At 45.8% G+C, this 26,698-nt stretch overlaps 1 protein-coding gene across 6 annotated transcripts in view; it reads right to left on the minus strand.

Annotated features, from left to right (window-relative positions):
• KIAA0319L (KIAA0319 like) overlaps positions 1-26,698 on the minus strand; it is a 150,796-nt gene that overhangs the window by 24,239 nt on the left and 99,859 nt on the right. For 2 of the 6 annotated variants that reach the window (XM_049878720.1, XM_049878724.1), the window contains exons 17-21: positions 23,788-23,930; positions 22,864-22,986; positions 22,200-22,290; positions 20,750-20,841; positions 8,957-10,431 (exon numbers count right to left, since the gene is read on the minus strand). In XM_049878720.1, coding sequence (XP_049734677.1) covers positions 10,244-10,431; positions 20,750-20,841; positions 22,200-22,290; positions 22,864-22,986; positions 23,788-23,930 — 637 coding nt within the window. In that variant the 3' untranslated portion in view covers positions 8,957-10,243. Of the gene's footprint in view, positions 1-8,955; positions 10,432-20,749; positions 20,842-22,199; positions 22,291-22,863; positions 22,987-23,787; positions 23,931-26,698 lie in introns of those variants that run through there. The other 4 variants (XM_049878722.1, XM_049878723.1, XM_049878725.1 and 1 more) reach the window with 3 other exon arrangements.

A 26,698-nucleotide genomic window follows, 5' to 3' on the forward strand; every position in this document is an offset into this window, starting at 1 on the left:
TTAAATGAGAGTTTGTCTTGATATAAATTTTAGGCTCAAGGTTTTTGAACCTAATGAAAACTTTCCTTTGTCTTCTTTCATCTAAGGATACTGTTGAGAAGCCTGATGTCTGTTTTATTCTTTTCCTTTGTAGTTTATCTTTCTGGGACCTGAGCTAGATGTTTTTAAACACCCTTCACTGCAATATATCCGGTTGTGCTTTTTTCTTTGCATTATTTTGTGAACTCTTTCATCTTTCTTGAATTCTGGGGAATGCATTCTCATTATTTCTTCAAATATGTCCTCTTCCACTTTATTTCCTTCCCCCTGGACTGCTCTGTTTTGTGTGTTTCTTCCATCTCTTGAACCTTTCCTACTTCCTTTTAGTAAAGGCCCTTAAAGGATACTCCCTGATTGATATTTAGCTGTTTGAATTTGTCCTGCCAGCTCATTCATTACATTTTTCATATTTAATATTTCCACTTGGCTCTTCTTTCTGCTTCATATTGCTATTTTCCTGCGTTTTTTTTTTTTTCCCTTTATTTTCAATTCTTAGTATATGCTTAGTTTGTAATCCTTGGAGGCATCCAGTTATTTTGGCCTGTGACCTCGCTCCCTCAGCATCAGCTCTTCTGTTTGGTTGTATTTACCATTGAAAGGCCAAAGCCAGACTCTATCCTGTGTCCCTCCAGTGAGCTGAAGAAAAGGGAGGTTTTAAGAACCACCTCCAGGTACCTCACTACCACTGTTGACCACTCCACTGGCAGCTCTTCAAAGATTCACCATCAGACCCTGTCATGGATTGAATTATGTTCCCCCAAAAATGTGTGTATCAATTTGGCTGGGCCATGATTCCCAGTATGGTGTGGTTGTCCTCCATTTTGTGACTGTAATTTTATGTTAAAGAGGATTAGTGTGAGATTCTCATACCCTTACTAAGGTCACATCCCTGATCCAATATACAGGGAGTTTCCCTGAGGTGTGGCCTGCACCACCTTTTATCTTACAAGAGATGAAAGCAGGCATCAAGTGGGGGACCTCATACCACCAAGAAAGTAGTGGCGGGAGCGGAGCACATCCTTTGGACCCGGGGTCCCTGCATGGAGAAGGTCCTAGTCTGGGGGAAGTTTGATGAGAAGGCTGACAGAGAAAGCCTAACCCTGGAGCTGACGCCCTGAATTTGGACTTTTAGCCTACTTTACTATGAGGAAATAAATTTCTCTTTAAGCCATCCATTTGTGGTATCTCTGTTATATAGTAGCACTAGATGACTAAAACAGGTGCCAACTAGAGAAATGACAATAAATAAGGTGATATTAGTACTTATAAAAAAAAGTTTATATTGCTTTTCCAAATAAAAGTATTTAGTATTTCCAAAAGGTGTCATGTACCAGTTGCCATCAAGTTGACTCCGACAGCAGGGTCAACCATGGAGGACAGGTTTCACCTGAGCTTCCAGACTAAGACTACGATGAAGGACTTGGCAGTCTACTTCTGAAAAGAATTAGCCAGTGAAAACCAAATGAATAGCAGCAGAACAATGCCTGATACAGTGCTGGAAGATGAGCCCCTCGGGTTGGAAGGCACTCAAGACAACTGGGGAAGAGCTGCTGCTCCAGGTAGAGTCAACCTTAATGACATGGATGGAGTCAAGTTTTCAGGACCTTCATCTGCTGATGTGGCACAACTCAAAATGAGAAGAAACAGCTGCAAACACCCATTAATAATTGGAACCTGGAATGGACCAAGTACGAATCTAGGAAAATTGGAAATCATCAAAAACAAAGTGGAATGCATAAACATGTATATCCTGGGCATTAGTGAGTAGAAATGGACCAGTATTGGCCATTTCGAATTGAACAATCATATGGTCTACCATTCCTCTTCCACTGGAAGAAGAATAGTGTTGCATTCATTGTCAAAAAGAATATTTCAACATCTATCCTGAAGTACAATACTGTCAGTAACAGAATAATATCCATACACCTACAAGGAAGACCACCTAATGTGACTGTTACTTAAATTTACTCACCAACAACTAAGGCCAAAGATGAAGAAATTTAAGATGTTTATCAGCTTTTGCAGTCTGAAATTGATCAAACATGCAATTAGGATGCATTGATAATTATTGGTGATTGGAATGCAAAACCTGGAAACAAGAAGGATTGGTAGCTGGAAAATAATGGCCTTGGTGACAGAAATAATGCCAGATGTCGCATGACAGAATTTGGTAAGACCAATGACTTCTTCATTGCAAATACCATTTTTCACTTCACCAATATCGATGGTAACTATACACATGGACCTCACCAGATGGAAAACACAGGAATCAAATCGACCACATCTGTAGAAAAAGATGATGGAAAAATTCAATATGATCAGTCAGAACAAGGCCAGGGGCCGACTGTGGAACAGACCATCAATTACTCATATGCAAGTTCAAGTTGAAACTGAAGAAAATCAGACTAAGTCCATAAGAGCCAAAATACAACCTTGAGTATATCCCACCTGATTTTAGAGACCATCTCAAGAATAAATTTGACATGTTGAACACTAATGACTGAAGACAAGATGAGTTGTGGAATGACATCAGAGACATCATACATGAAGAAAGCAAGAGGTCACTGAAAAGACAGGAAAGAGAGGAAAGACCAAGATGAATGTCAGAGGAGACTCTGAAACTTGCTCTTGAACACCTAAAGCAAAAGGAAGAAATGATGAAGTAAAAGAACTGATCAGAAGATTTCAAAGAGTGGCTCAAGAAGACAAAGTATTATGATGACATGTGCAAGGAGCTGGAGATAGAAATCCAAAAGGGAAGAACACATTCAGCATTTCTCAAGCTGAAAGAACTGAAGAAAAAATTCTAGCCTCTAGTTGCAATAGTGAAGGATTCCATGGGGAAAATATTAAATGCCACAGGAAGCATGAAAAGAAGATGGAAGGAATACACAGTGTCATTATACCAAAAAGAATTAGTCAATGTTCAACCATTTCAAGAGGCAGCATATGATCAGGAACCAATGGTACTGAAGGAAGAAGTCCAAACTGCACTGAAGGCACTGGCGAAAAACAAGGCTCCAGGAATTGATGGAATATCAATTGAGATGTTTCAACAAATGGATGTAGTGCTGGAAGTGCTTACTCATCTATGGCAAGAAATTTGGAAGACCTGACCAACTGACAGGAAGAGATCCATATTTATGCCTATTCACAAGAAAGGTGATCTAACCGAACGCGGAAATTATCAAACAATATCATTAATATCACACACAAGTAAAACTTTGGTGAAGATCATTCAAAAGTGGCTGCAGCAATATATCGAAAGGGAACTGCCAGAAATTCAGGCTGGATTCAGAAGAGAATGTGGAACCAGGGATATGGTTGTTGATGTCAGATGGATCCTGGCTGAAAGCAGAGAATTCCAGGAGGATGTTTACCTGTGTTTTATGGACTATGCAAAGGCATTCAACTGTGTGGATCATAACAGATTATGGATAACATTGCAAACAACGGGAGTTCTAGAATACTTCATTGTGTTTATGATGAACCTGTACATAGATCAAGAGGCACTTGTTCAGACAGAAATAGGGGATACTGTATGGTTTAAAGTCAGGAAAGGTGTGTGTTAGGGTTGTATCCTTTCACCATACCTATTCAATCTGTATGCAGAGCAAATAATCCGAGAAGCTAGACTATATAAAGAAGAAAGGGGCATAAGGATTGGAGGAGGACTCATTAACAACCTGTGTTATGCAGATGACACAACCTTGTGTGCTGAAAGTGAAGAGGACTTGAAGCACTTGCTGATGAAGATCAAAGACCACAGCCTTCAGTATGGATTACACCTCAACAGAAAGAAAACAGAAATCCTCACAACTGGACCAATAATCAACATCATGATAGAGAAAAGATAGAAGTTGTCAAGGATTTCATTTTACTTGGATCCACAATCATTGTCCATGAAAGCAGCAGTCAAAAAATCAAGACACATTGCACTGGGCAAATCTTCTGCCAAGGACCCCTTTAAAGTGTTGAAAATCAAAGATGTCACCTTGAAGACTGAGATGCCCCTGACCATGGTATTTTCATTATATGCATGCAAAAGCTGGACAATGAATAAGGAAGACCAAAGACTAACTGACACCTTTGAATTGTGGTGTGGGCAAAGAATATTGAATATACCATGGCCTGCCAAAAGAATAAACAAATCTGTCTTGGAAGAAGTACAACTAGCATGCTTCTTAGAAGCAAAGATGGGGAGGCTGCGTCTTACATACTCTGGCTATGTTGTCAGGAGGGATCAGTTCCTGGAGAAGGACATGCTTGGTAAAGTACAGCATCAGTGGGAAAAAGGAAGACTCTCGACGGGATGGATTGACAGTGGCTGCAACAATGGGCTTAAGCATAACAATGATTGTGAGGATGATGCAGGACTGGGCAGTGTTTCGTTCTGTGGTACATAGGGTTGCTATGAGTCAGGACCAACTCGATGGTACCTAACAACAACATAGCAAGCCCACATGTGTCAGAGTGGAACTGTGCTCCATAGAGTTTTTGATGGTTTGTTTCTTGGAAGTAGAGCGCCAGGTCTTTCTCTCGAGGAGCCTCTAGGTGGACCCAAACTGTCAACTTTTTGGTTAGCAGCCAAGTGCGTTAACTGTTTGTACGACCCAGGGATGCCAGTTCCAAAAGTACACCATTTTTTAAAGTGCTTTGCTTTTGAGAGAGATAGTATGGGGTTTTCGAGATGATAGGGATGAAGTGGTGTGCAGTGTTCTCTCTCCTGAAGACAAAGAGGTTTATGGTTTCTCTGCTGCTCTCCATTGTTGGCATCAGTCACTGATGGGTGGTATGACAGGAGCCCACCTAGTCAGAGGCACACAGATTTGCGACTCTTAGGTGTCCTGTCCCCACATAACAGAATCAGAATGGGAAGTCTCTTGGGTATTGACTATTTTCAGGTCATCTGCCTCCCACTGAACGCTTGTTTTCCTCTGTGCACTCTGTTAACAGGTAAGAGTGTTGTTTCTTGAAGACTGGAGAGCATTCCCTAGAAAAAGGCTTAAACTGCTCCAGAAGGATGGTCCTTTATCTGATTTAATGTTTTTATTTAGCCAACTAATAAATGCCAAGAAAAACCGTATGATTCCAAGTGTTCCCATGATAATTCGAATTCTCCATTTGGGGCATTGTGATTCAGACAGGAAGTCAAGTCTGACCCAAGTTGTTTACTGACAGTGTTATTCTTAAGGACATTTGGCTCCTCTGAAGAATCAGGGTGTGGTGATCACCCATAGATAACAAAGTTTCTGACTTTCCTCCGTGTAGTACATTCCTCGTTCAAAAATTCCAAAATGCAGCCATTTATAGCACGAAGTTTGAATGAAGCATTTTTTGCACTGGACTTGTCCTAACTCTTCCTTTAAGCAAGATTATAGAAATAGGCACTTGACAGTGTGTGCAGCTTGGTTTGCTGGGCTACAGGACATGGGGACAACTGAGTTACTGTGTGTCAGCAGTCGGGTGACACCCCACACATATGTAGGGGTGTCTCAGATTGCTGCTGACTGTTCCTCTCCACGTCCTCAAAGCCCCAAACCGCAGAGTACAGGTTCCAGATTCCTTATCGTAGGGGAGGGTCCAAGTTATTATTGCCTGCGCTTCGGAAAGAATGAGAAGCACGTGAACTATTTGGCCAAGGTGATGGCGCTCTTCTTTTACAGCTGCCCCTCCTGTAGCCCATGTGGCATTTCAGAGGCATCAGCATCAACTCTGGTAGCTCATTCCGGCCCATGGAGGCCTGTCACAGAAATGGACCTGGGCCTGTGATCTTAGTTTTTTTAAAATGCAGTGGTTAGCACAATAAATTTATTCCTCTCAGAACAATCCAACAATCGTTCTTGATAGGGCAGCTCTCTCCTAAGTGGTAGTTCAGGGGACAGGCTCCTTCCACCTTGGGACTCCACCATGCCAGGCCTGGGGCCTGAGTCCCCACAAACAATCCTCTACATGCGGCTTGCAGATGGAGGATGGGAGTGAGGGTCACCGAGGGAGGTTTTTAATGGAGCAGGGCTGAAGATGGCCACATGCCCCTTCTGCCCATATTGTGCAGAATGCTGGGAAACAGACTAGCTGTGTGTCCTGGGAACGTGAATCCGATTTGGTGAAAGCTAATCTGTCACACCCAATGCCAAGGACCCCTCCCTGAGGTGATCAGGTGATAGGGGGTGCCTGCCTGAGTGCTCTCCTTGTTTGCCTACTGAGACCTAGTTGTTTTGCAAGTCTTTCGAAGCTGAGCTGCTGAGGCCTGCTTTCTCCCATCTCTAAGGCATGGTATGGCTGCACAAATTATCTGAAGAATTAATACAGATCAGTTACATATTTAAAAGTTAAACTTTGAGGCGTAGGTTCCAGGCATCAGTACTTTTTAAAAGTACCCCAGGTGATTCTAACATCCAGCTGGAGCACGGCCCGCTGATGTCAGGGCACCAGCATATGCTGCTAAGTTGGAGCAAGCAGTGTGGGCAGGAAATCCAAAGTACAGCAAGAAGGTGGCGTAGGGCATGGCAGGGGCTGGCCGGGCAGAGATTGTTTCACACCTGCATTGAGAACTGGGTAGAACGTTGGCCAAGGCCTGTCCTCATTCCCATGAGTGGTGACCTGAGTTGTTGTTCTTTGTAACCAAAAGAGCCTAATCAATGCCCTTGTCAATGTCAAACCTGAAAATCCGAAAGTCCTCCCAGAAAGAAGGGGAGTTCTACCTGTTTGGGTAGCACCTGGGCACTGAGAGGTCCATACCCATCTGGGCCACAGCCCCACCTGTGAAAGCTTGGGTATTAGGTAGCCACCACCAGCACCAACCACTCCCTGGGGGGTAGGTAGGTGGAAGGAGTTGCCAACAGTGGCCCAGGTCTGACCGAGATTATGTGGGGCTCTTAAACCAGTCAACACAATTCCATGAAAGAGCTGATGGGCTGATCCATGCTCCTCAAATCCTCTTTTCCTGAGCTGATGGCTCCTGACTGCACTTACCTTCCTTCCATACTTATCTTCAGAGAGCTGCTCTCCATGAATGGCAAAGGGAAGCTGGAAGAACAGGGATCAGCATCTCTCACCTTCAAGCCGGAAGGCCAAGGCTGCAGCCTCCCGCTTTAACAGGTTTCTGGGAGTGTTGCCTCTTGGTGACTAACGTTCCTCTATGCACAGTACTAAGTGGGGTTCCAGAAATCTGAGGATCCCTTCTACTGGCCCTCCTTCTGGCCACCCTAGAAAATGAAAGACCATGGAGGCCTTCAGTGAAGACGGAGTGTTTAGCTACGTTTGGTTAAGGCAGGGTTCCCGGGCTCCTGGAATGAAGTACTTGAGAGCATGAATAGGAAGAGTGGCTTTAGGGTGGCAGGGGTTGATCTGGCTGTAACCTAGCTCTCCCTAAGCAGCTCTAGGGATTTCTGGCACTCTCTGGAGTCGGGGAGGACTACGGATGTGGCAGTCTTCTCAGCGCAAGACCCCAAGCATAGAAAGCAGCATTGGTTCCTGTTTTTTTTGGTCATTTTATCAATAGGAGGAATAACCAAAAAAAAACCAAACCCAGTGCCATCGAGTCGATTCTGACTGATAGCAACCCTATAAGACAGAGTAGAACTGCCCCATAGAGTTTCCAAGGAGTGCCTGGCAGATTCGAACTGCTGGCCCCTTGGTTAGCAGCCATAGCACTTAACCACTACGCCACCAGGGTTTCTGATAGGAGGAATAGGAGAAGAAAATGAGATAGGAGGAATAGGAGAAAATGATCTTCTTTATCTCTGAAACTGAGATAAAAAAATACATCCTTCGATGAGCTGTGGCTGAGATAAACAAGACAGAGAAATGAGGCCCAGAGGAGACAGGGACCCTCCCTACAAGACTAATAAAGAAGTTCTCAAATCCTGTAGCTACTTCCTGAATCCTTTAAAGCTACTCCCAACAGACCAACCTCACCAGGTCCTTATATCCCCTCCCTCCCATCTGCCCCCCTGCAGCCTGCAGGGCCCACTGTTTTTCAACTGGCCAGTCCACCCAGCCTGCCTTTTGTGGTGGAATTTGGGCAGCTCCACTGCCCCACCCCACTCCCACACCTCCCAACTGAGAAAACCTGTGCCCCTAGCTTGGATTACGGTTTGTGGCAGATTGGAGCTCTCCCTTCTCTGAACTTCCTTCCTTTCCTTCAGGATGGGCGACACGCTGCCTTCGATCCCTGCTGCACTGAGTATGCGCCACCAGATCAGCAGCTCTCCAAGTGTGGCCCCTGGACCAGCAGCTTCAGCATCTCCTGGAGCTTGTCAGAAATGCACACTCTCACCATTCACTGAATCAGAAACTCTGGGGTGGGGCCCGCAACTTGGGTTTTACCAAGCCCTCTGGGCAATTCTGATCCATGCTTAAGTTTGAGAACCACAGGCTCTGCTGGGCCTGAGTTCTAATCCCATCATTTACTATCTGTGTGGGCTAAGTTACTTGATCTTGCTATGCCTCAGTTTCTTCATCTGTAAGCACAGAGCCAACACTGCCCATAATGCGAATACGGCTAGTTTTTGTGCACAGTGCAGGGTATGTGCTCAGTAGTCCTCTCCCTCTTCTAGGAGTCCAAGACTGAACGCCAGCCCTCCTCCTACCCCACATGGCCCTCGAGGTGCTCCGTGAACAGTACAAAATGACTATCTGGGGACACATGGCCAACACTACTGATTTGGGAACCGAAAAGGGAAGAGCAGTGGCCAGAAACTCTAAAGGCCGTAGCCTGGACTTTAGGACGCTCTGTGTCCCCCAGCTTGGACACATGGGGAGAGGGGTCATGTTTGTGTTAACAAAAGGTATGAAAAGGACAGGAAACTCCCCTCCCTTGGCCAAGGGTAACAGTTGGCCAGCAGGGGCACAGAAGTGGTTCACTCCCGTCCACCAGCGCAGGGCAGGGGGCTGAGGCAGGGTCCCAGCACTGGCGGCCACATCCACTGACACCAGCCCAAGACTTCCCTCCCAGGGGCCACCACTTCAAGGAGGCACAGTTGGCTGGACCTGTGGAACAGGCCAGAGACGCAGCACAAAGCAGCACACCCGCAGGCCAGCATACAATTAAATACCAGGTTTAATCATTTCACAACAGACAGGAGTGCAGTAGTATCAACTGTAAGTCTTTTAAAAAGTCTCTCCCCTAAAGCTCCCGTCCCTCAACACCCAGATACCATGGCTGAGGAACCCATGGTGGGGCCAGAGGGACTTAGGGAGTCTCTGTTCCAAGGAGTTGAGGGTTTCCAAGTCAAGTCCACCTTGTAAGTAGCCAAGAGCCCTACGAGGAGTTGATGCCCACACACACACTCAAACGTACACACACAAGGGACACCAAGAAGACACACAGACGGCATGTGAGAACACGGTGGGGCAGTCGCACACATGCACTCTCATGTCACAATATTCCAGTCAATATGAGTTGTCTCCTCTGGGGAAGGGAGCGTTGGCCTGAGCCCTGAAGCAGCAAGTGCTGGCCCAAGGAAGAGGAGGGGAGAGTCTGGATCAGCCCACTGCTCCGACACCACAGGCCCAGCAGCCAGAGGGGCCCCATGGCTTCTGCAGCCCTGAAACAGCCAGTCCTCCCATAATCTTGGGCAGACGGAAAAAGGGGTGGGGCTCCAGTGTTAAGGGCACCAGAAATCGGGTCTGTACGACCATCCCAGCAACAGTGGTGAGAGAACAGGATGCCCACTTCCTCTTGGCCTAGTGAGAGGGCACACTCCATCCCAGAGACAGACAGCAGAGAGCAGGCCCACAGGCAGCTCACAGAAGGCTGGTGGCGCTCGGTTCTGTGCCCCAGGCTCAAGGCGGAGGAGTGGAGCTCTCAGCAGAACTTCCCGGGGCCACAGCCTGGCCTCCTCACCTCGTGCAGGTGCTCACGAGCAGCCAGGCTGCTAACAGAAGAGCTGGAGAGGAGGCCAGGAGCCAGTGTGTCCAGCCCTGGGGCAGAGAAGGAGTTTGCAAAAGATGAGGCCCTGAGGTGAGGATCTTTTGGGGGCCTATCAGTCAGGTTTAAAGAAGAAATCTCTTAATTCACAGCTTCATCAGGGGTTCCTGGGGAATGTCTCTAGATTCAAGTACCAGCAGTTCTGGTCCGAAGAGTCAGGGTGCTGAGAGAGCAGCTGCCCGCAGACTCAGGGGGTCTGAGAGCCCAGCCTGGCAGTGCCCTGGGCCCTGGTACTGCCCACTCTCTGCCCTGAGGAGACAGACCAGGTGGCTACAAGATCTCCTCCCGTGGGTTCCTGGCCTTCAGCGGGGTCTGCCCGTTGGGCAGGGAGCCATTCTGACCATGTAGGAGTTTGCCCTTCTCTCGGTCTGGCCACGTGAAGATGGCATCATCGCTGTCCAGCTCTGACTCGGAGTGCATCAGGCTGCTGCTCGGCACCGGGCCTTTCTGCTTGATGCCTGCAAGGCAGGTGAGAAAGCCAGCGTCGGGAGCACAGACATTTCCACGCTCCAGCCATCCCCTGCACCCTCAATCCTGCCTGAAGAGGGGCAGGTGAGAAAAGAAAGTCAAGGTCCCCCTCCAGGTTGGGTGGGGCAGATGGAAAGGGTGCTTCCTGAGTCCTTCTCCCAGTCCTGGCTGGAACAATCTGATAAGGGAAGTCACAGAATATAGACTGGAGACCAGGAGACCTGGGTTCCAATGGTGGCTGAATCACCTACTAGCTGTTTGCCACTGGCCATGTTACTTCACTTCTCTGAGTCTTGTTTCCACATCAGTATAATAATATATATCCCACAGGATTCTGGTATGGGGTTAAATGAATGTCCATAAGAGCAGCGCTCGTTTTATAAACTGCTCTATCTCTAGCACCTAGAACAGTACTTGGCACATAGCTCACACCCTATATATATTTGTCGAATGAATGAATGAGAAAGGAAATATGCCTGGTGCATAGTAACAGGTCAATAAGTGCTAGTGGTGGAGAGATTTTAAAAGGGGAGAGATACAGGTTTGAGGCGAGATGTGCTAGGCTTCCAGCTGAAGAGCCAAAGGACAGTGGAGATCAGACACCTGTCTCTCATCTGTGTATAACGTCAGGCATTTCTTGATCTACAGTTTCTATTAGCATCGGTTAGTGCCACCCATGACATCCTCTTTTCTTCACCTTTTAAATTTGGAATCCTTTCTCATCTCTCTTCACTAACAGTGTGGTGTTAGACGGGAGGCAGGAAAGCACAATGAACAAGAACTCAGGCTCCAGAGAAAGAGCTGTTACCCATATCCTGGCTCAGCAAGGCTGTAAAGTGCCTGACAGCATCCCTGACATGGAGGGTGACACAATTTCACTCTTAAGAGAATGTCTGCCCCGTGGGCCTCCATGCCCTTGCCTGGCGGTGTTGGTACAAGAGGTGGGAGAGCAGGTGTGTGGCCCTGAAAGGTCGCTTCTGCTGGGAATGCCCTGGCTGGATGGGGACTGCAGAGACAGCCTGTTATGGATTGAACTGTGTCCCCCAAAAATATGTGTTGTAAATCCTAACCTCTATGCCTGTGGTTCCCCCAGGTGTCTGTCAGTTTATCGTACTGTGGGAGCTTGCATGTTGCTGTGATGCTGGAAACTATGCCACCGGTATTCAGATACCAGCAGGGTCACCCATGGAGGACAGGTTTCAGCTGAGCTTCCAGACTAAGACAGACTAGGAAGAAGGACCTGGCAGTCTACTTCTGAAAAGCATTAGCCAGTGAAAACCTTATGAATAGCAGCGGAACACTGTCTGATATAGTGCTGGAAGATGAGCCCCCCAGGTTGGAAGGCACTCAAGAGATGACTGGGGAAGAGCTGCCTCCTCAAAGTAGAAAAGAGTCAACCTTAATGACGTGGAGGGAGTAAAGCTTTCGGGACCTTCATTTGCTGATGTGGCACGACTCAAGATGAGAAGAAACAGCTGCAAACACTAATAACCTGAACCTAGATCATACGAAGTATGAATCTAGGAGAATTGGAAACCGTCGAAAATGAAATGGAACGCATAAACATCGATATCCTAGGCATTAGTGAGCTGAAATGGAATGGTATTGGCCATTTTGAATTGGACAATCACGTAGTCTACTATGCCGGGAATGACAACTTGAAGAGGAATGGTGTTGCATTCATTGTCAAAAAGAACATTTCAAGATCTATCCTGAAATACAACGCTGTCAGTAATAGGATAATATCCATACGGCTACAAGGAAGACCAGTGAATACGACTATTATTCCAATTTACACACCAACCACTAGGGCCAAAGATGAGGAAACAGAAGATTTTCATCAGCTGCTGCAGTCTGAAATTGATCAAATATGCGATCAAGATGCATTGATAATTACTGGTGATTGGAATAGAAAAGTTGGAAACAAAGAAGAAGGATCACTAGTTGGGAAATATGGCCTTGGTGATAGAAACAATGCTGGAGATCGAATGATAGAATATTGCAAGACCAATGACTTCTTCATTGCAAATACCTTCTTTCACCAACATAAATGGTGACTATACACATGGACCTCACCAGATGGAACACACAGAAATCACACTGACTACATCTGTGGAAAGAGACAATGGAAAAGCTCAATCTCATCAGTCAGAACAATATCATTAATATCACACGCAAGCAAAATTTTGGTGAATATCATTCCAAAATGGCTGCAGCAGTCTATCGACACAGAACTGCCAGAAATTCAGGCCGGTTTCAGAAGAGGACGTGCAACCAGGGATATCATTGCTGATGTCAGATGGATCCCGGCTGAAAGCAGAGAATACCAGAAGGATGTTTGCCTGTGTTTTACTGACTATGCAGGCATTTGACTGTGTGGATCATAACAAACTATGGATAACACTGCCAAGAATGGGAATTCCAGAACACTTAATTGTGCTCATGAGGAACCTTTACATAGATCAAGAGGCACTTGTTCAGACAGAACAAGGGGAGACTGACTGGTTTAAAGTCAGGAAAGGTGTGCATCAGGGTTGTATTCTTTCACCATACCTGTTCAATCTGTATGCTGAGCAAATAATATGAGAAGCTGGATTATATGAAGAAGAACCAGGCATCAGGATTTGAGGAAGACTCATTAACAACCTCCGTTATGCAGATGACACAACCCTGCTTGCTGAAAGTGAAACGGACTTGAAGCACTTACTAATGAAGATCAAAGACCACAGCCTTCAGTATGGATTGCACCTCAACATAAAGAAAACAAAAATCCTCACAACTGGACCAATGAGCAACATCCATGATAAACGGAGAAAAGACTGAAGTTGTCAAGGATTTCATTTTACTTGGATCCACAATCAACAGCCATGGAAGCAGCAGTCAAGAAATCAAAAGACGCACTGCGTTGGGTAAATCTGCTGCAAAGGACCTCTTCAAAGCATTGAAGAGCAAAGATGTCACCCTGAAGACTAAGGTGTACCTGACCCAAGCCATGGTATATTCAATCACATCACATGCATGTGAAAGCTGGACAGTGAATAAGGAAGACCAAAGAAGAACTGACGCCTTTGGATTGTGGTGCCGGTGAAGAATACTGAATACACCATGGACTGCCAAAAGAACAAACAAATCTGTCTTAGAAGAAGTACAACCAGAATGCTCTTTAGAAGCAAGGATGACGAGACTGCGTCTTACATACTTTGGACATATTGTCAGGAGGGATCAGTCCCTGGAGAAGGACATCATGCTTGGCAAAGTACAGGGTCAGGAGAAAAGAGGGAGACCCTCAATGAGGTGGACTGACACAGAGGCTGCAACAATGAGCTCAAGCATAACGATTGTGAGGACGGCGCAGGACCGGGCAGTGTTTCTTTCTGTTGTGCATAGGGGTCGCTATGAGTCAGAACCGACTCCAGGGCACGTAACAACAACATCATGCTTGTTGGTATAATCCCATTTGGGAATGGGTTTTTTTGTTATGTTAATGAAGCAGGATTAACATAGGGTGTATCTTGAGTCAAACTCTTTTGAGATATAAAAGAGATTAAACAAGTGAACAGAGCAGAGATGTTAAAGATAAATGCCAAGACACATGGAAATCTTCAAGGAACCAAGAAGCAGCAGCTGAAGAGACAAAGACCTTCCTCCAGAGCCAAAAGAGAAAGCCTTTCCCTAGAGCTGGTGCTCTGAATTCAGACTTCTAGCCTCCTAAACTGTGAGAAAATAAATTTGTTTGTTAAAGCCATCCACTTGTGGTATTTCTGTTACAGCAGCACTGGATAACTAAGACAGAACTTGGAACTAGAAGAGTGGGGTGCTGCTCTAATAGATACCCACAGTATGGAAGTGGTTTTGGAACTGGGTAATGGGTAGAGGCTGGAAGAGTTTTAAGGTGCCTAACAGTAAAAGCCTAGATTGTGCTGAAGAGACCATTGGTAGAATTACGGACATCAAAGGCAATTCTGGTGAAGGTTCAGAAGGAAGTGAGGAGAGCTATAGAGAAAGTCTCTATCATCTTAGAGAACATATATAGCACCACCAACAGAATGTTGCTAGAAATGTGGACGACAAATGTGCTTCTGGTGAGGCGTTAAGAGGAAATGATGAACATGCGATTGGACAAGGGAGGAAGGGCCATGGTTTTTATGCAGTGGCAAAGAACTTGTCTGAATTATGTTCAAATGTTTGGTGGAAGGTAGAACTTGTGATTGTTATGGATTGAACTGTGTCCCCCCAAAATGTGTGCCAATTTGGCTCAGCCATGATTTCCAGTATTGTGTGATTGTCCAACGTATTGTTATCTGATGTGATTTTCCTATATGTTGTAAATCCTAACCTCTATGATGTTAACTGTGGCAGGATTACAGGCAGTCATGTTAATGAGTCAGGACTCAATCTACAAGATTAGGTTGTATCTTGAGTCAATCCCTTTTGAGATACAAAAGAGAGAAGCGAGCAGAGAGACAGGGGAACCTCGTACCACCAACAAAGTAGTACCAGGAGCAGAGTGTGTCCTTTGGGCCCAGGGTCCCAGCATGGAGAAGCTCCTAGACCAGGGGAAGATTGATGACAAGGACCTTCCTCCAGAGCTGACAGAGAAAGAAAGCCTGCCCCTGGAATTGGTGCCCTGAATTCGGACTTCTAGCCTCCTATACTGTGAAAGAATAAATTTCTCTTTTTAAAGCCATCTACTTGTGCTATTTCTATTATAGCAGCACTAGATAGATAACTAAGTAATGAACTTGGATATTTGGCTAAGATGTCTAAGCAAGATCTTAAAGGGGCTACAGGGTTTCTCTTTGCTACTTATAATAAAATACAAGAGGAAAAGCATGGACTTAAAAATGAACTGTACAAAATGAAAATAAAACTTAAACATCTGGAAGATTCATCTGTAGAAACTAAGGACACGAGTCCTAGAATTTTCACCAAGGACATAGCTACAGAATCTTTTGTTCAAGAGATTAAGCCTGTGACTGATGGATCTAACCAATTACCACAACAGAAAATCTATCAGTTTAGACTGAAGGGGACAGAGAATGAACAAAAGGAAGAATGCTGACTGCCTCTTGGAATTCTACAGGCAGGAAACAGGTTAAAGGAGCTACATCTGTTGTCCTCCAAGAAAAGAAGAGGACCATCCCTAGAGCAACTGGGAGATCAGCAGAATTGTAGGAAGGAACATGGGAAGCAGGGCCTTCTTGGTTTCAAAGGGTGGGGCTACAGTGTCCTGGATCCCTAAGGGTGAGGCCACAGCCTCCTAGGTTTCAAAGAGTCAGATCTTTGCCAGCTGGGTTCCAGAGTGTGGAGCTGCTGTTAAGATATGCCAGGGGTATGGGGCCACCACCCAAAGCTGAAGGGGCGGGGCTTCCATGCCCAAGGGGCAGAAGAACTGGGCCTACCGGGGCCAAGGGAGTGGAGTTGCCACTCAGATGGACAAGGAGAATGGGGCAACACAAAGCTGAGGGAGCAATGCAGTCGGTCGTCCCAGTAGGCCTAGAAGGCAAAGTTGAAACCCAGGGCTGAGGGGCCTCCTCCCAGAATTCAGAGGGTGTGGTCAACACCCAGAGTCTAGAGGGAAGGGCCCTTGCCCAGATGGTATCAAAGAACCGAGGATTATTTTCAAGCCTTGAGAGCAAATATAAATTGTTCTACTGGGTTTTGGACTTGCTTGATGTCTGTTATTCCTTCTTTCCCTCCAATTTCTCCCATTTGTAATGGAAATGTCTACCTTGTGCCTATTCCACCATTGTACTTTGGAAACAGACAGCCTGTAATCTAGCTTTCACAGGTTCACAGATGAAGAGGAATTGTGCCCTAGAGTGGAACATACCTAAGTCTCACCATATTTGATTTAGATTATTCAGAAGATGAGACTTTGGACCTGGAGTCGATTTAAGATTTTTGGGATGATGTGATGGGGTGAATGTGTTTTGCATATGGGAAGGACATGAATTTGGGGTGGCCAAAGGGTTGAATGTTATGGATTGAATTGTGTCACCTAAAAATATGTATTGTAAAACCTAACCTCTATGCCTGTAGTTGACCAGGCAGTGTTTCACTCTGTTGTACACAGGGCTGCTGTTAAGTCAAAACCAACTCAACTGGCACCTAACAACAACATGCCTATGGTTATAATACATTTGGGAGTGAGTTGTCTTTGTTATGTTAATGAGTCAGGATCAGTGTGGGGTATATTTTGAGTCAATTTCTTTTGAGATATAAAAGAAATTAAACAAGTGAGCAGAGCCAAGATGCAGTAAGATAAATGCCAAAACACAGGGAGATCTCCAAAGAACCAGGAAGCAGAAGCCGAAGAGTGAAAGACCTTCCCCTAGAGCCAGCAATCTGAATTCAGACTTCTAGCCTTTTAAACTGTAAGAAAATAAATTTGTTTATTAAAGCCATCTATTTGTGATATTTCTGTTATAGCAGCACTAGATAACTAAGTCACAGCCCTAAGCAGTAAGCTCACCAGTACACAAAGCCAAGCAAGTGCCCAAAGAAGTGCTTGAGGTCAGAAAATGTACCTGAGATTATCTAAGCCATTAAGGTCACCTTTACTATTAATTCCAGTGGCTGCAGAGAGGCCCCCGCCATAAATGTGGTCTGGTTAATAAACAGCCTTAGGGCTGGTCCCAGCCAACAGCAAGATGGCTGCCTCTGGCTTGTGCAAAATACTGTCTTGGAGAAGGCAAAACTTAGGCTGAGATGGCAGGACTAGAGGTGGCAACTGCCAAAAGGGGAGCTAGGAGCTACCTTCCCTCCTTTCTTAAAAAGGTGACCAGTCAGGTGAGGTGTTTTTGTTTGAACCAGGCAGCACCAACACCCTCTCACCCTCATCATCCAACAGTCAATCTCCCCTCTCCTGGCCCCACTCAGATCCCAAAAAAACATTGAAGGAGTGCCCTGACACAATACTCAGTCATTTGTCCCTCCATGGCCAGCCCTCTCTGAAGGCTGTAAATGGCCTGGGCTTCTCTAGGTTGAGAGCGTCTAGACACTGACTGCATCTGTTGTTCCATGTCACCTGGGACCACACCACTTGGGACCTTGCCCATCTGTTGTTTCATCTCTGCTGTATGCTCTGGGGCTGAGGCAAGGAGTTACCTGGCCTTGTCCATCTCAGGAATACAGTTCTTGGGACATGACTCCAGACAGCCGCCCCCTCCACTTCTCAGGGCAGAGCAGCAGGGCCAGAGAACTCCAGCATCCTAGGCTTCTCCAGTGTGATGGAGGACAGTGGCACAGGGAAGAGCCAAGGTTCTATAAAAACCCCCATTTTGCCTCTGTAGATAAAACACCCACTCCCATCTCTCTGTGTCCTTTGGGGGCCTTCTCCCAGTGACCATTCACAGCTCCCCTTCTTCCCCAAAGCCGTTCCAACCATAGCTACCAAGGACAGGAGCCTGAGGGGCAGACATGTTTCTGGCTTCACAGTACCCAGCACTAGCCCTGCACCCTCCCGCCACCAGCACTCTCTGCCCCTGTTATGCTTGAATTTGGACTTCCCACTAAAAAATACAAGCTGGAAAACTAGTACTAGCAGTGAAGCTGAACACGCACATACTTGATGACCCTGCAACTCCATTCCCAGGTATACACCTAACAGAAATCCATACATATGTCCACCAAAAGGCATGTACTAGAATGTTGACAGAAGTACTCTTCATAATAGCCACAAATGGAAATAACTCAACTGCCCATCAATAGTATAACTGGTGAATCAACAGAGTGTATTCATACAATGAAAATTACACAACAATGAGAATGAATAAACTCTACTGTTATACACAGCAACATGGTCAATCTCATAAATGCAGCGTTGATTGAAAGGAGTCAAACAATGATTCCATTTTGGAAAATATTCCAATATATCAGGAGTTAAAGCGGTGGGGGGTGGGGATAACTGGAAAGAAGCACAAAGCTGGGACTTCTGGAGGTCTGGTTACAAAGGTGTGTTCATGTGTGAAAACCCGTCAAGCTGTACTAGGATTTTCTGTACATATTAGGTTGAACCATATAAAACTGCCCTTTTTATAGGTCAAAGTCAAATATCAGTAAGTTCATACGGTTCAATCAAGCATATTTCAATAAAAACTTTTTGAAAACAATCAATAGACTACCAAAACAAAACACCCAAGCTGCTGAATGTAAACCATAGCTCTGTGGGTAATGTAATTCCATCACATGTGGTATAAATCTATCTCCAATACTAAGGGGCCAGAAAGGACCTCCGGAGGGCTGGCATCCCATTATGCTTCTGATGACCTTTGGTGCCCAAGAGCTCTATGCTCCCTCAGGCGGGGACCACTCTGATTTCTCATTACTCCTCATCCTGAGCTAAACTTGCCTCCCAACAAGCAGTGGGAGCTTGGCTTACTTCACTGTCACTGCCTTTTGGCCCACTAAATCTGCCTTCTCCGAACTAAACTGCAGCGCCATACCTTATATGACATATTGCATTGGGCAAAGCTGCTGCCAAAGACCTCTTTAAAGTGTTAAAAGGCAAAGATTTCACCTTGAGGGCTACAGTGCATCTGACCCAAGCCATAGTATTTTCAATCGCCTCCTATGCATGTGAAAGCTGAACAATAAATATGGAAGGGGGAATAACAATTGATGCATTTCAACTACACTGTTGGTGAAGAATACTGAATATACCATGGACTGCCAGAGAACAAACAAATCTTTCTTGGAAGAGTACAGCCAGAATGCTCCTTAGAAGAGAGGACAGCGAGACTTTGTCTCACATACTTTGGGCGTGTGATCAGGAGGGACCAGTCCCTGGAGAAGGACATCATGCTTAGTAAAGCAAAGGGATATCATTAAGAGAAAAACTCTTAATGAGATAGACTGACACAGTGGCTGCAACAATGGGCTCAAACATAGCAATGATTGTGAGGATGGCACAGGACCTGGCAGTGTTTTGTTCTGTTGTACACAGGGTTGCTGTGAGTCAGAACCAACTTCATAGCACCTAACAACAACAACATACCATATGTGATACGGTCCTCTTGTATTCCATTCTCCTCATCCTACTAGGGACTCTGCTCTGGGTCAGACCTACTAATTGGCAGAACCCAGAACAAGAGCCGGTACTTCTGAGCTGGTCAGACCCACACCAAATCCAAGTCGACTCACACTGCTCCCTCAGCCAGGCACTGCCCACAACGAAGGGCCCTACTGACCCTCTTCTAGTCTCACAGTGTCAGCTTTACTTACCTAGATGCAGCTGGTCCATCCTTGTGCCACCTTTCCCTCCCTCTCTAGCTAAGAAACCTGCTGTGATAAGGCCAGGCCTCCTCTTGATTTCTCCTCTGTACCTCAGCACTTCTTGGTGCCATCACCCATCTTTTCCTTCCCTCCTGCCTCAGAAGAGATAAATTAACCCCACAGCACCTCTCTTCCCCTTTATCCCCTATTTCCTCCTCAAAGAAGGAGACTGAAACTCTGAGGGCAGAGCCTGTGTCTTAGACTCTCTATATCCCCCTACAGCCTCTCCCTGGTGTAAAGTTTTAAGTAGGAATGGTGTCTAATAACTACTTTGTGTAAAAATTTAGGAATAGCTTTATACCATAAGTAGACAATACCTGGCTTGTGGCATCTGTGATGAAATTGAAACCTCTCACCAAGTGACCAAGCCCAGCTGAGGAAGAGAGACCACAACCTGCCCTGACAGTCATCTTTGTGCCTGTGCTGTAGGAAACTATTCCAGTGGGAGGCACTAACAGTGAGCCCGATGCACCTGCAGCCAATGGGGAAGCTGCTGGCCACCTGCTCTACACAATGACAGACTGTAGATCTGCCAAATGATGGGGGGTGGGGGTATGTGGGGGTGGAGGATGACGGGAGAGGCAGGCTAGCTGAAAGGGGTGTAAACTGGCAGATACTGACTTTGATCTCAGCTCTTCTTCACCTTGTTGTCTTCCCAGAAGGGATAGGCTAGTCAGGCAGAAGAGACCAAGGTCCCTGTCCTTGACTACATGGGGCAGCTTGGAAAGCTGAACTCTAGGCCGTAAACCTGAGGGTGAGAAGCAGGCAAAGGAAAGCCAGAGGCCTGGCTTCTCTGCAAAGTGAAAGGAACACTGAGGAGGGGGCCCTGGAACCAGAGCTTGTCCAGTATGTAGCTTCTGCCAGCTCAGGGAATATGTGACTCCCAGCCTTGATCAGGCAGGGGGGAAAATGCTTTTCTAGCACCAACAAATAGCTGTTAGCAGCATGTTTAGGAAGGGAGTAGTGATGGTGGCTCTTCACAGGCAAAGCATACAAATCTAGACACTCTGCTCCCAGCTCCCAGGCCACTACCTGCTCGGAAGGTTGGCTTCAGCTCCAGACTTTCCTGGTCCGTGGCATCCAGCATCTTGTACTTGCTTTTCCTCTTGGGTTTTCCTTTTTGCCTAAAAAACACAAGACCCACCCTTGCTCAGGAAAGAGGCTGTGTGTGAGGTTCAGGTGGTCAACCACAGGGTGAGGGCCAGGCATGCACGTAGGGGTCTGTCTTGGGGGGAGCTACTTAATGGGAAGAATATTCCTCCTCTCTTCTTAGGCAGGGAAGGTGGAAACTGTGATTTGTTCCTCACCAATTCTGGAAAAAGGCAGGGGAGCTAGACTATCTGAAACATGGACTCACCACTCTACAGAAGCAATGAAGGATAGGCTGGTTAAAAATGTAAAGAAAATGAAAACCTTGTGCTTGAAGGGCAGAGGAGGAAAGCATTACACCAAGAAAGTTGTTAACAGTGGTTGTCTTAGGGTGGTGGAAATTTTTAAGAATTCTTTTAATTTTCTAAGTTTTATATGAGGTTAGATTGCAGGTTGAATCCCAGCTGTGCCACTTATTAACTGTATCCTTGAACAGGTGCTAAAAGCTTTCCTGAACCTAAGCTTCCTTATCTGTAAGATGGAAAAAGGCTGTTATGCATATTAAAGAAGATTGTTGTAAGTTGCTATTGAGTCAGTTCTGACTCACAGGGACCCCATGTGTGCAGAACAGAATTGCTCCATAGGGTTTCCAAGGCTGTGACCTTTCAGAAGCAAATCTCCAGGCCCTTCAGAGGCCCATCTGGGTGGGTTCCAACTGCCAACCTTTTGGCTAGTAGTTGAGTGCTTAACCATTCGCACCACCCAGGAACTCCTTAAAAAAGGTATTACCTATAAAATGTTATCGTGGTGCTTGGCACACAGAAAACATATAAATCATAATTAATAATGAAAAACATATAATAAATATAACCATTAAATACTATAAGGCTAGATAGGAAGACTCAAGTGAAAAAATCCAGAGCATCTAATCATGACTAATCCAAATCTATAATTAGGTAGAAATATGTATCCAGTTGAGACCCAACTAGAAAGGAAGGCAGAACAATTAAGAACTCAGTGTTAAGGTGGTGAGGCTGAGGTGTGGGGCATTAAAGAACACACACCTTATAGATGTGATCCAGGCCCACACCTCAGGCTCTCCCACCCACATACCCCAACTACTCAGGTCTCCCCACCCTCAACTTTTCCCAGGCCATGTTTCACAGGTGCCACTGTCACTGATGGAATGTGCTTTTGCCCTCAGGCAGGTTACAGGGTGAGGAAGGTCTTTCTACATATGCCCTGGGTGGGCCAAACCAAAAGAGCGACAGGGAAAGGGAGGGAAACCAGGACAGCAGCAGTGGCCCTTCCAAGGGAAGGTACTAAATAGTTATCTGTTGAAAGAACAGATGACTGGTAAACCAAATGAATTTCAAAGGAGAATCCATCTTACCTCTTACAACAACAGATCATAGTCCAAGACAGGATTCCCAAGGAAACAACAATGACAAAGGAAGCAATGATAACATATAACACACTCCACTCTGCCAAGAAAAACAAAATGGTAAGGGCTATGAAGACAGAGGCTAGAAGGTAGGTTTGGGCTGCCTGCACCTCCGACAGGAGGTGACTTCACTCAGTAAACAAGAATTCCCCCAGGGCTCCCCAGGGAAGGCAAGACCTTGGAGTTGAGGGCAGCTTAAGTTTTGAACTTTTAGAATTGTCCCTGATTTCTAGTTCCTGCTCTAGGCATGCTCTGAGCTCCTGGGGCACTGGGGCTAGCTGGACAGAGCTTGAACAGAGGACAACGGAGGGAAGAGGATGCTGCAGGTAGGTACTTCAAAAGGACAAGAGGCCTTGCAGTTGGTCTGATTTTAGGCTACAATTTGCAACTGGTCTGATTTAAGCTTGGTTTTCCTTACATGACTGCTTCAGAGCTTGCCTCTAACCTTGAGCAAGTGTGGAGGAAGGAATTAAAAGTCTTCTGCAAACAGAAAAACACAAAGTTCTTCTCCTTGCCTGTTCATCTGCCTTGCAAACACCAACACCCACCCACTCAGCTCAAAAGCACATTCAGTGCCAAACCAGCTGGCACAGTGCCAAGCAAAAAAACTCACCACAGTTGCTGTCTCCCTCCCTCAGCTGCACCTTGATGAAATTCTCCATCCAAAAAGGGTCACAGACACAGCGCTTCGTGAATGAGTCACAGTGGCCATGGTCGGAACAGTTTAGCTGACACGCTGAAGGGGGCCAGAAAAGGAAATAAGTCAGAGCCAGCAGGACAGCAGGTACCCGGTGCCCATGAAGACACTAAAGCACTCACTGCTCAGTGCTCTGTAGCAACATTCCCCAGGGACCTGAGCCAAGAGCTTTTAAGCTTGGGCTGTGGCTCAGAATAACCATCATGGCTGGATAAAACTGGAACAATTAAGGAAGGCCATGAAGAGACATTTCTAGTCTGTCTTCACTTATGGTTTCTCTATGTCAGCAGTTCTTAATCTTTTAGGTCCCATGGACCTCCTTCTCAGAATAATTAAACTGCAAAAATAAATGCATAGTATTACAAGAAAAGCAATTACACTGAAAATTTTATTTTTGAAATATTTAAGAACACAAAGGTGTGAAATAATAATATTAAAGCAGTGAAAAACAACATCTAGAAGTGGATATAGAAACTTGTAATTTTGAAGTAGCGATGAGCAAAATATGTTGTGATGTAATGTGAGATGAAATTCATCTGTGACTTCTACTGCCTCAAAGTCACAGGTTCTATTAATGCTACTGTAGTTTGTTGTCTACCCTCATAATTAAGGGGGATAATACATTTCAATTAGAGGTTTGTGAAAATAAAGATTCCCTCCCAGTCAAGCATCCAACCCCTCTGAGCCCCTGCAATGAGGCAGCCAGCACTCTTTCATGACAACAGCGGTGGAGGAGAGTGATCATCTCCACCTTCCTGGAGAAGAGGACAGGAAGACCGAGGAGAGAAGGGGCCGACAGGTGAGATGGGGCTCCTGCTCACTCTCCCAAGAATTACTCACTGACAGTATTGATTTCCAGGGCTCCGAATATCAGAAAGTCTGCCTTTTGCTTCCGCAGCTCACTCTTGAGCATTGCTGCCACCTCATGGCCTTTGAAGATCTGGTGGGGAGGCTCGTTTTGAACAAAAAATACCATCTTGGTGCTGCAGAGACATGCGACAGTATGACTGAGCTGAAGCTGTCAAGGTAACAACAATAGCAGCAGCTCCCGTTTGCTGAGCACCTTCTGTTTGCACCATCCACTGTGCTAAGTACTATATGCATTTTCTCACAACAAGCCAGGGAGAAAGGGGTTACCAGCATCATCCCCATTTTACAGAGGACAACACTGGGGCTCAGAAGGGTTAAGTAACTTGCCCAAGGTCACACAGTTAATTTATGGCAGAGCCAAATCCCAAGCCTGATGTATCTGACTCCAAAGCCTGTATTTTTAAAAATGCCCTAAGTTGCCCTGGCTAACAAAAGGGCCCACTCCAAATGGAAAACTGGAGGGGGAGAAAAATAGGAATTTCTTTATGGCCAGATTCCTATTGTCAGCCTTTTTACAGCTAAGACTGTGGTGCTGTTAGGTTTGTGGTGGGTTACTCACTCTTAAGACAAACCACAGTGCTTTGTAAAGCATTATCCATAGGTCAAAATATAGCCATAGTAATCGTTACTGTGACAAGAAGACTGACACAATAGTGTGGCTGGTGTGAAATTATGTTACTCCATGCCAGACTTGGACTGCTGTTAATTTCTGTCCAAGACAGGGTGGGTTTGAACTCACATCTGATAGCACAAAATCTGTTCCCTATGTCTTAACCTCAGTTTTTGGCAGGCTGCTTCCTGAGCTCCATGTTAGTCTCATAAACAAACCTTTCCAATCAGTGGTCACACTGGGTTATAAGTGTGTCTAAGATATTGTTCCCTTCGGTCTGCAGGGTTGATGGGTGGGATCTGGTTCTCCTGGAGGCCATGGACCAGTTAACTCCAATAGGAGTACATTTGTCTATCCCAAAGCGTCATATAAATGGTATCATTTCCTAGTTGTAACATGACATAAAAGTTTGGAAACACTGTCACTGACTCTCTAAAAGCATGCTGCACAGTGGGGCTAACAATGTAGCATTACAGATTCCAGAATCAAGAAAAAAACCTTTGCCATAAAAAAATTATGGTCCAATTCCCATTATTTCCCCCCAGTTACCTAATCCATGCTTACAGATTCCATTTCTGTCTATAGTCCAACAACCCTCAAATCTTTATCTCCTCTCCCCATAAGTGACCTCCTTTTCTCTCTCCTTCTCTCCTCCTGAGTAACCACATCTATATTTGAAAACACTTGCTAGAGTATCTACCCCAGATCTTCCACAGTCTCAATATAAATTCATAATGACCAATAACTGAATACTAGGTGATAGAGACTATACAAACATTATCTTATTCAATCCTCAATAGCAATCCTATAAAACAGGTACTAGTATTTTTACAGGTGATAAAACTGGTTCAGAGAGGTTAAGTAACTTGCCCACGGTTACAGAGCTAACACTGATGGCCAGGGCTCAGAAGCCAGATCTGTCCGGTATAAAGCCATGCTCTTCCCCACTGTAATGTACTCTCTCTCTCCAATCTCATCCCCCTGCCGCATTCTTCAGCCACTGTCCAAGCCAAAAACCCAGAGTCATCGCTGATGCTTCTCTCTTCCTCATCGCCCATGTGCAGTGATTGCAAGTCTGTGGCCAAACCCTTCAACAATGCTCTCACCAGCACTCTTGCTAATGTCTTTCCGTTGCTCCTACCCAGCCAATTCCATCAACTTAGGTCAATCCAAGCACTTTCCCTGTTCCTACTCCCAGGCTGTTGGGCATAGCTTAGTGAACCCAGTGAATGCTATGTATTAGATTCACCTGGGGGGTCTAGGCCCCACTCCAGATCAAGTGAATCATGATGGGAGGGGTGACACTTGGGCAGTGGTGTGTTCATGAAAGCTCCCCAGGGGAGTCTAATGTGTAGCTACAGTTGGGGGCCACTGCTCTCACCTCATGTCTCTAACCTTGACTGAGACCCCAATTTTGCTCAAAGGTACTGTCCTTACCTGGGCTGTGCTCCCAACCTTTACCACTTTCCTCAGGCTTCCCACCTCATCCCCATCTCCTCAAAGCAGATGGCCTTGCCTCCAGTTTCACAGACAAAACAGAGGACATTGGTACCAACACTCTCAAATTTCACCCTTGCTACCTCTAAATTCACCCATAATAGCACGTCTTCCTTCCTTTCCTCCTTTCTCCAGAGAAAATAATGATCCTGCTCCAGCTCATGGCCAGTCCCCTGAACCTACCTCCATCTGTTAACCACCCCCAGCCTCCACCACCTCCTTTGCCTTTGCACCTTCCCCTCAGCCTATAAACACACTCAAGTACTTCCTATCATTAAAAGGTATTTTTTTTTTTAACTTTTATTAAGCTTCAAGTGAACGTTTACAAATCCAATCAGTCTGTCACATATAAGTTTACATACATCTCACTCCCTGCTCCCACTTGCTCTCCCCCTCTTGAGTCAGCCCTTTCAGTCTCTCTTTTCGTGACAATTTTGCCGGTTTCCCTCTCTCTATCCTCCCATCCCCCCTCCAGACAAGAGTTGGCAACACAATCTCAAGTGTCCACCTGATACAATTAGCTCACTCTTCATCAGCGTCTCTCTCCCACCCACTGACCAGTCCCTTTCATGTCTGATGAGTTTCTTCAGGGATGGTTCCTGTCCTGTGCCAACAGAAGGTCTGGGGACCATGGCGGCCGGGATTCCTCTAGTCTCAGTCAGACCATTAAGTTTGGTCTTTTTATGAGAATTTGGGGTCTGTATCCCACTGATCTCCTGCTCCCTCAGGGGTCCTCTGCTGTGCTCCCTGTCAGGGCAGTCATCTATTGTGGCC

The sequence above is a fragment of the Elephas maximus genome, chromosome 3, assembly GCF_024166365.1.
Source record: "Elephas maximus indicus isolate mEleMax1 chromosome 3, mEleMax1 primary haplotype, whole genome shotgun sequence".
Taxonomy (NCBI): domain Eukaryota; kingdom Metazoa; phylum Chordata; class Mammalia; order Proboscidea; family Elephantidae; genus Elephas; species Elephas maximus.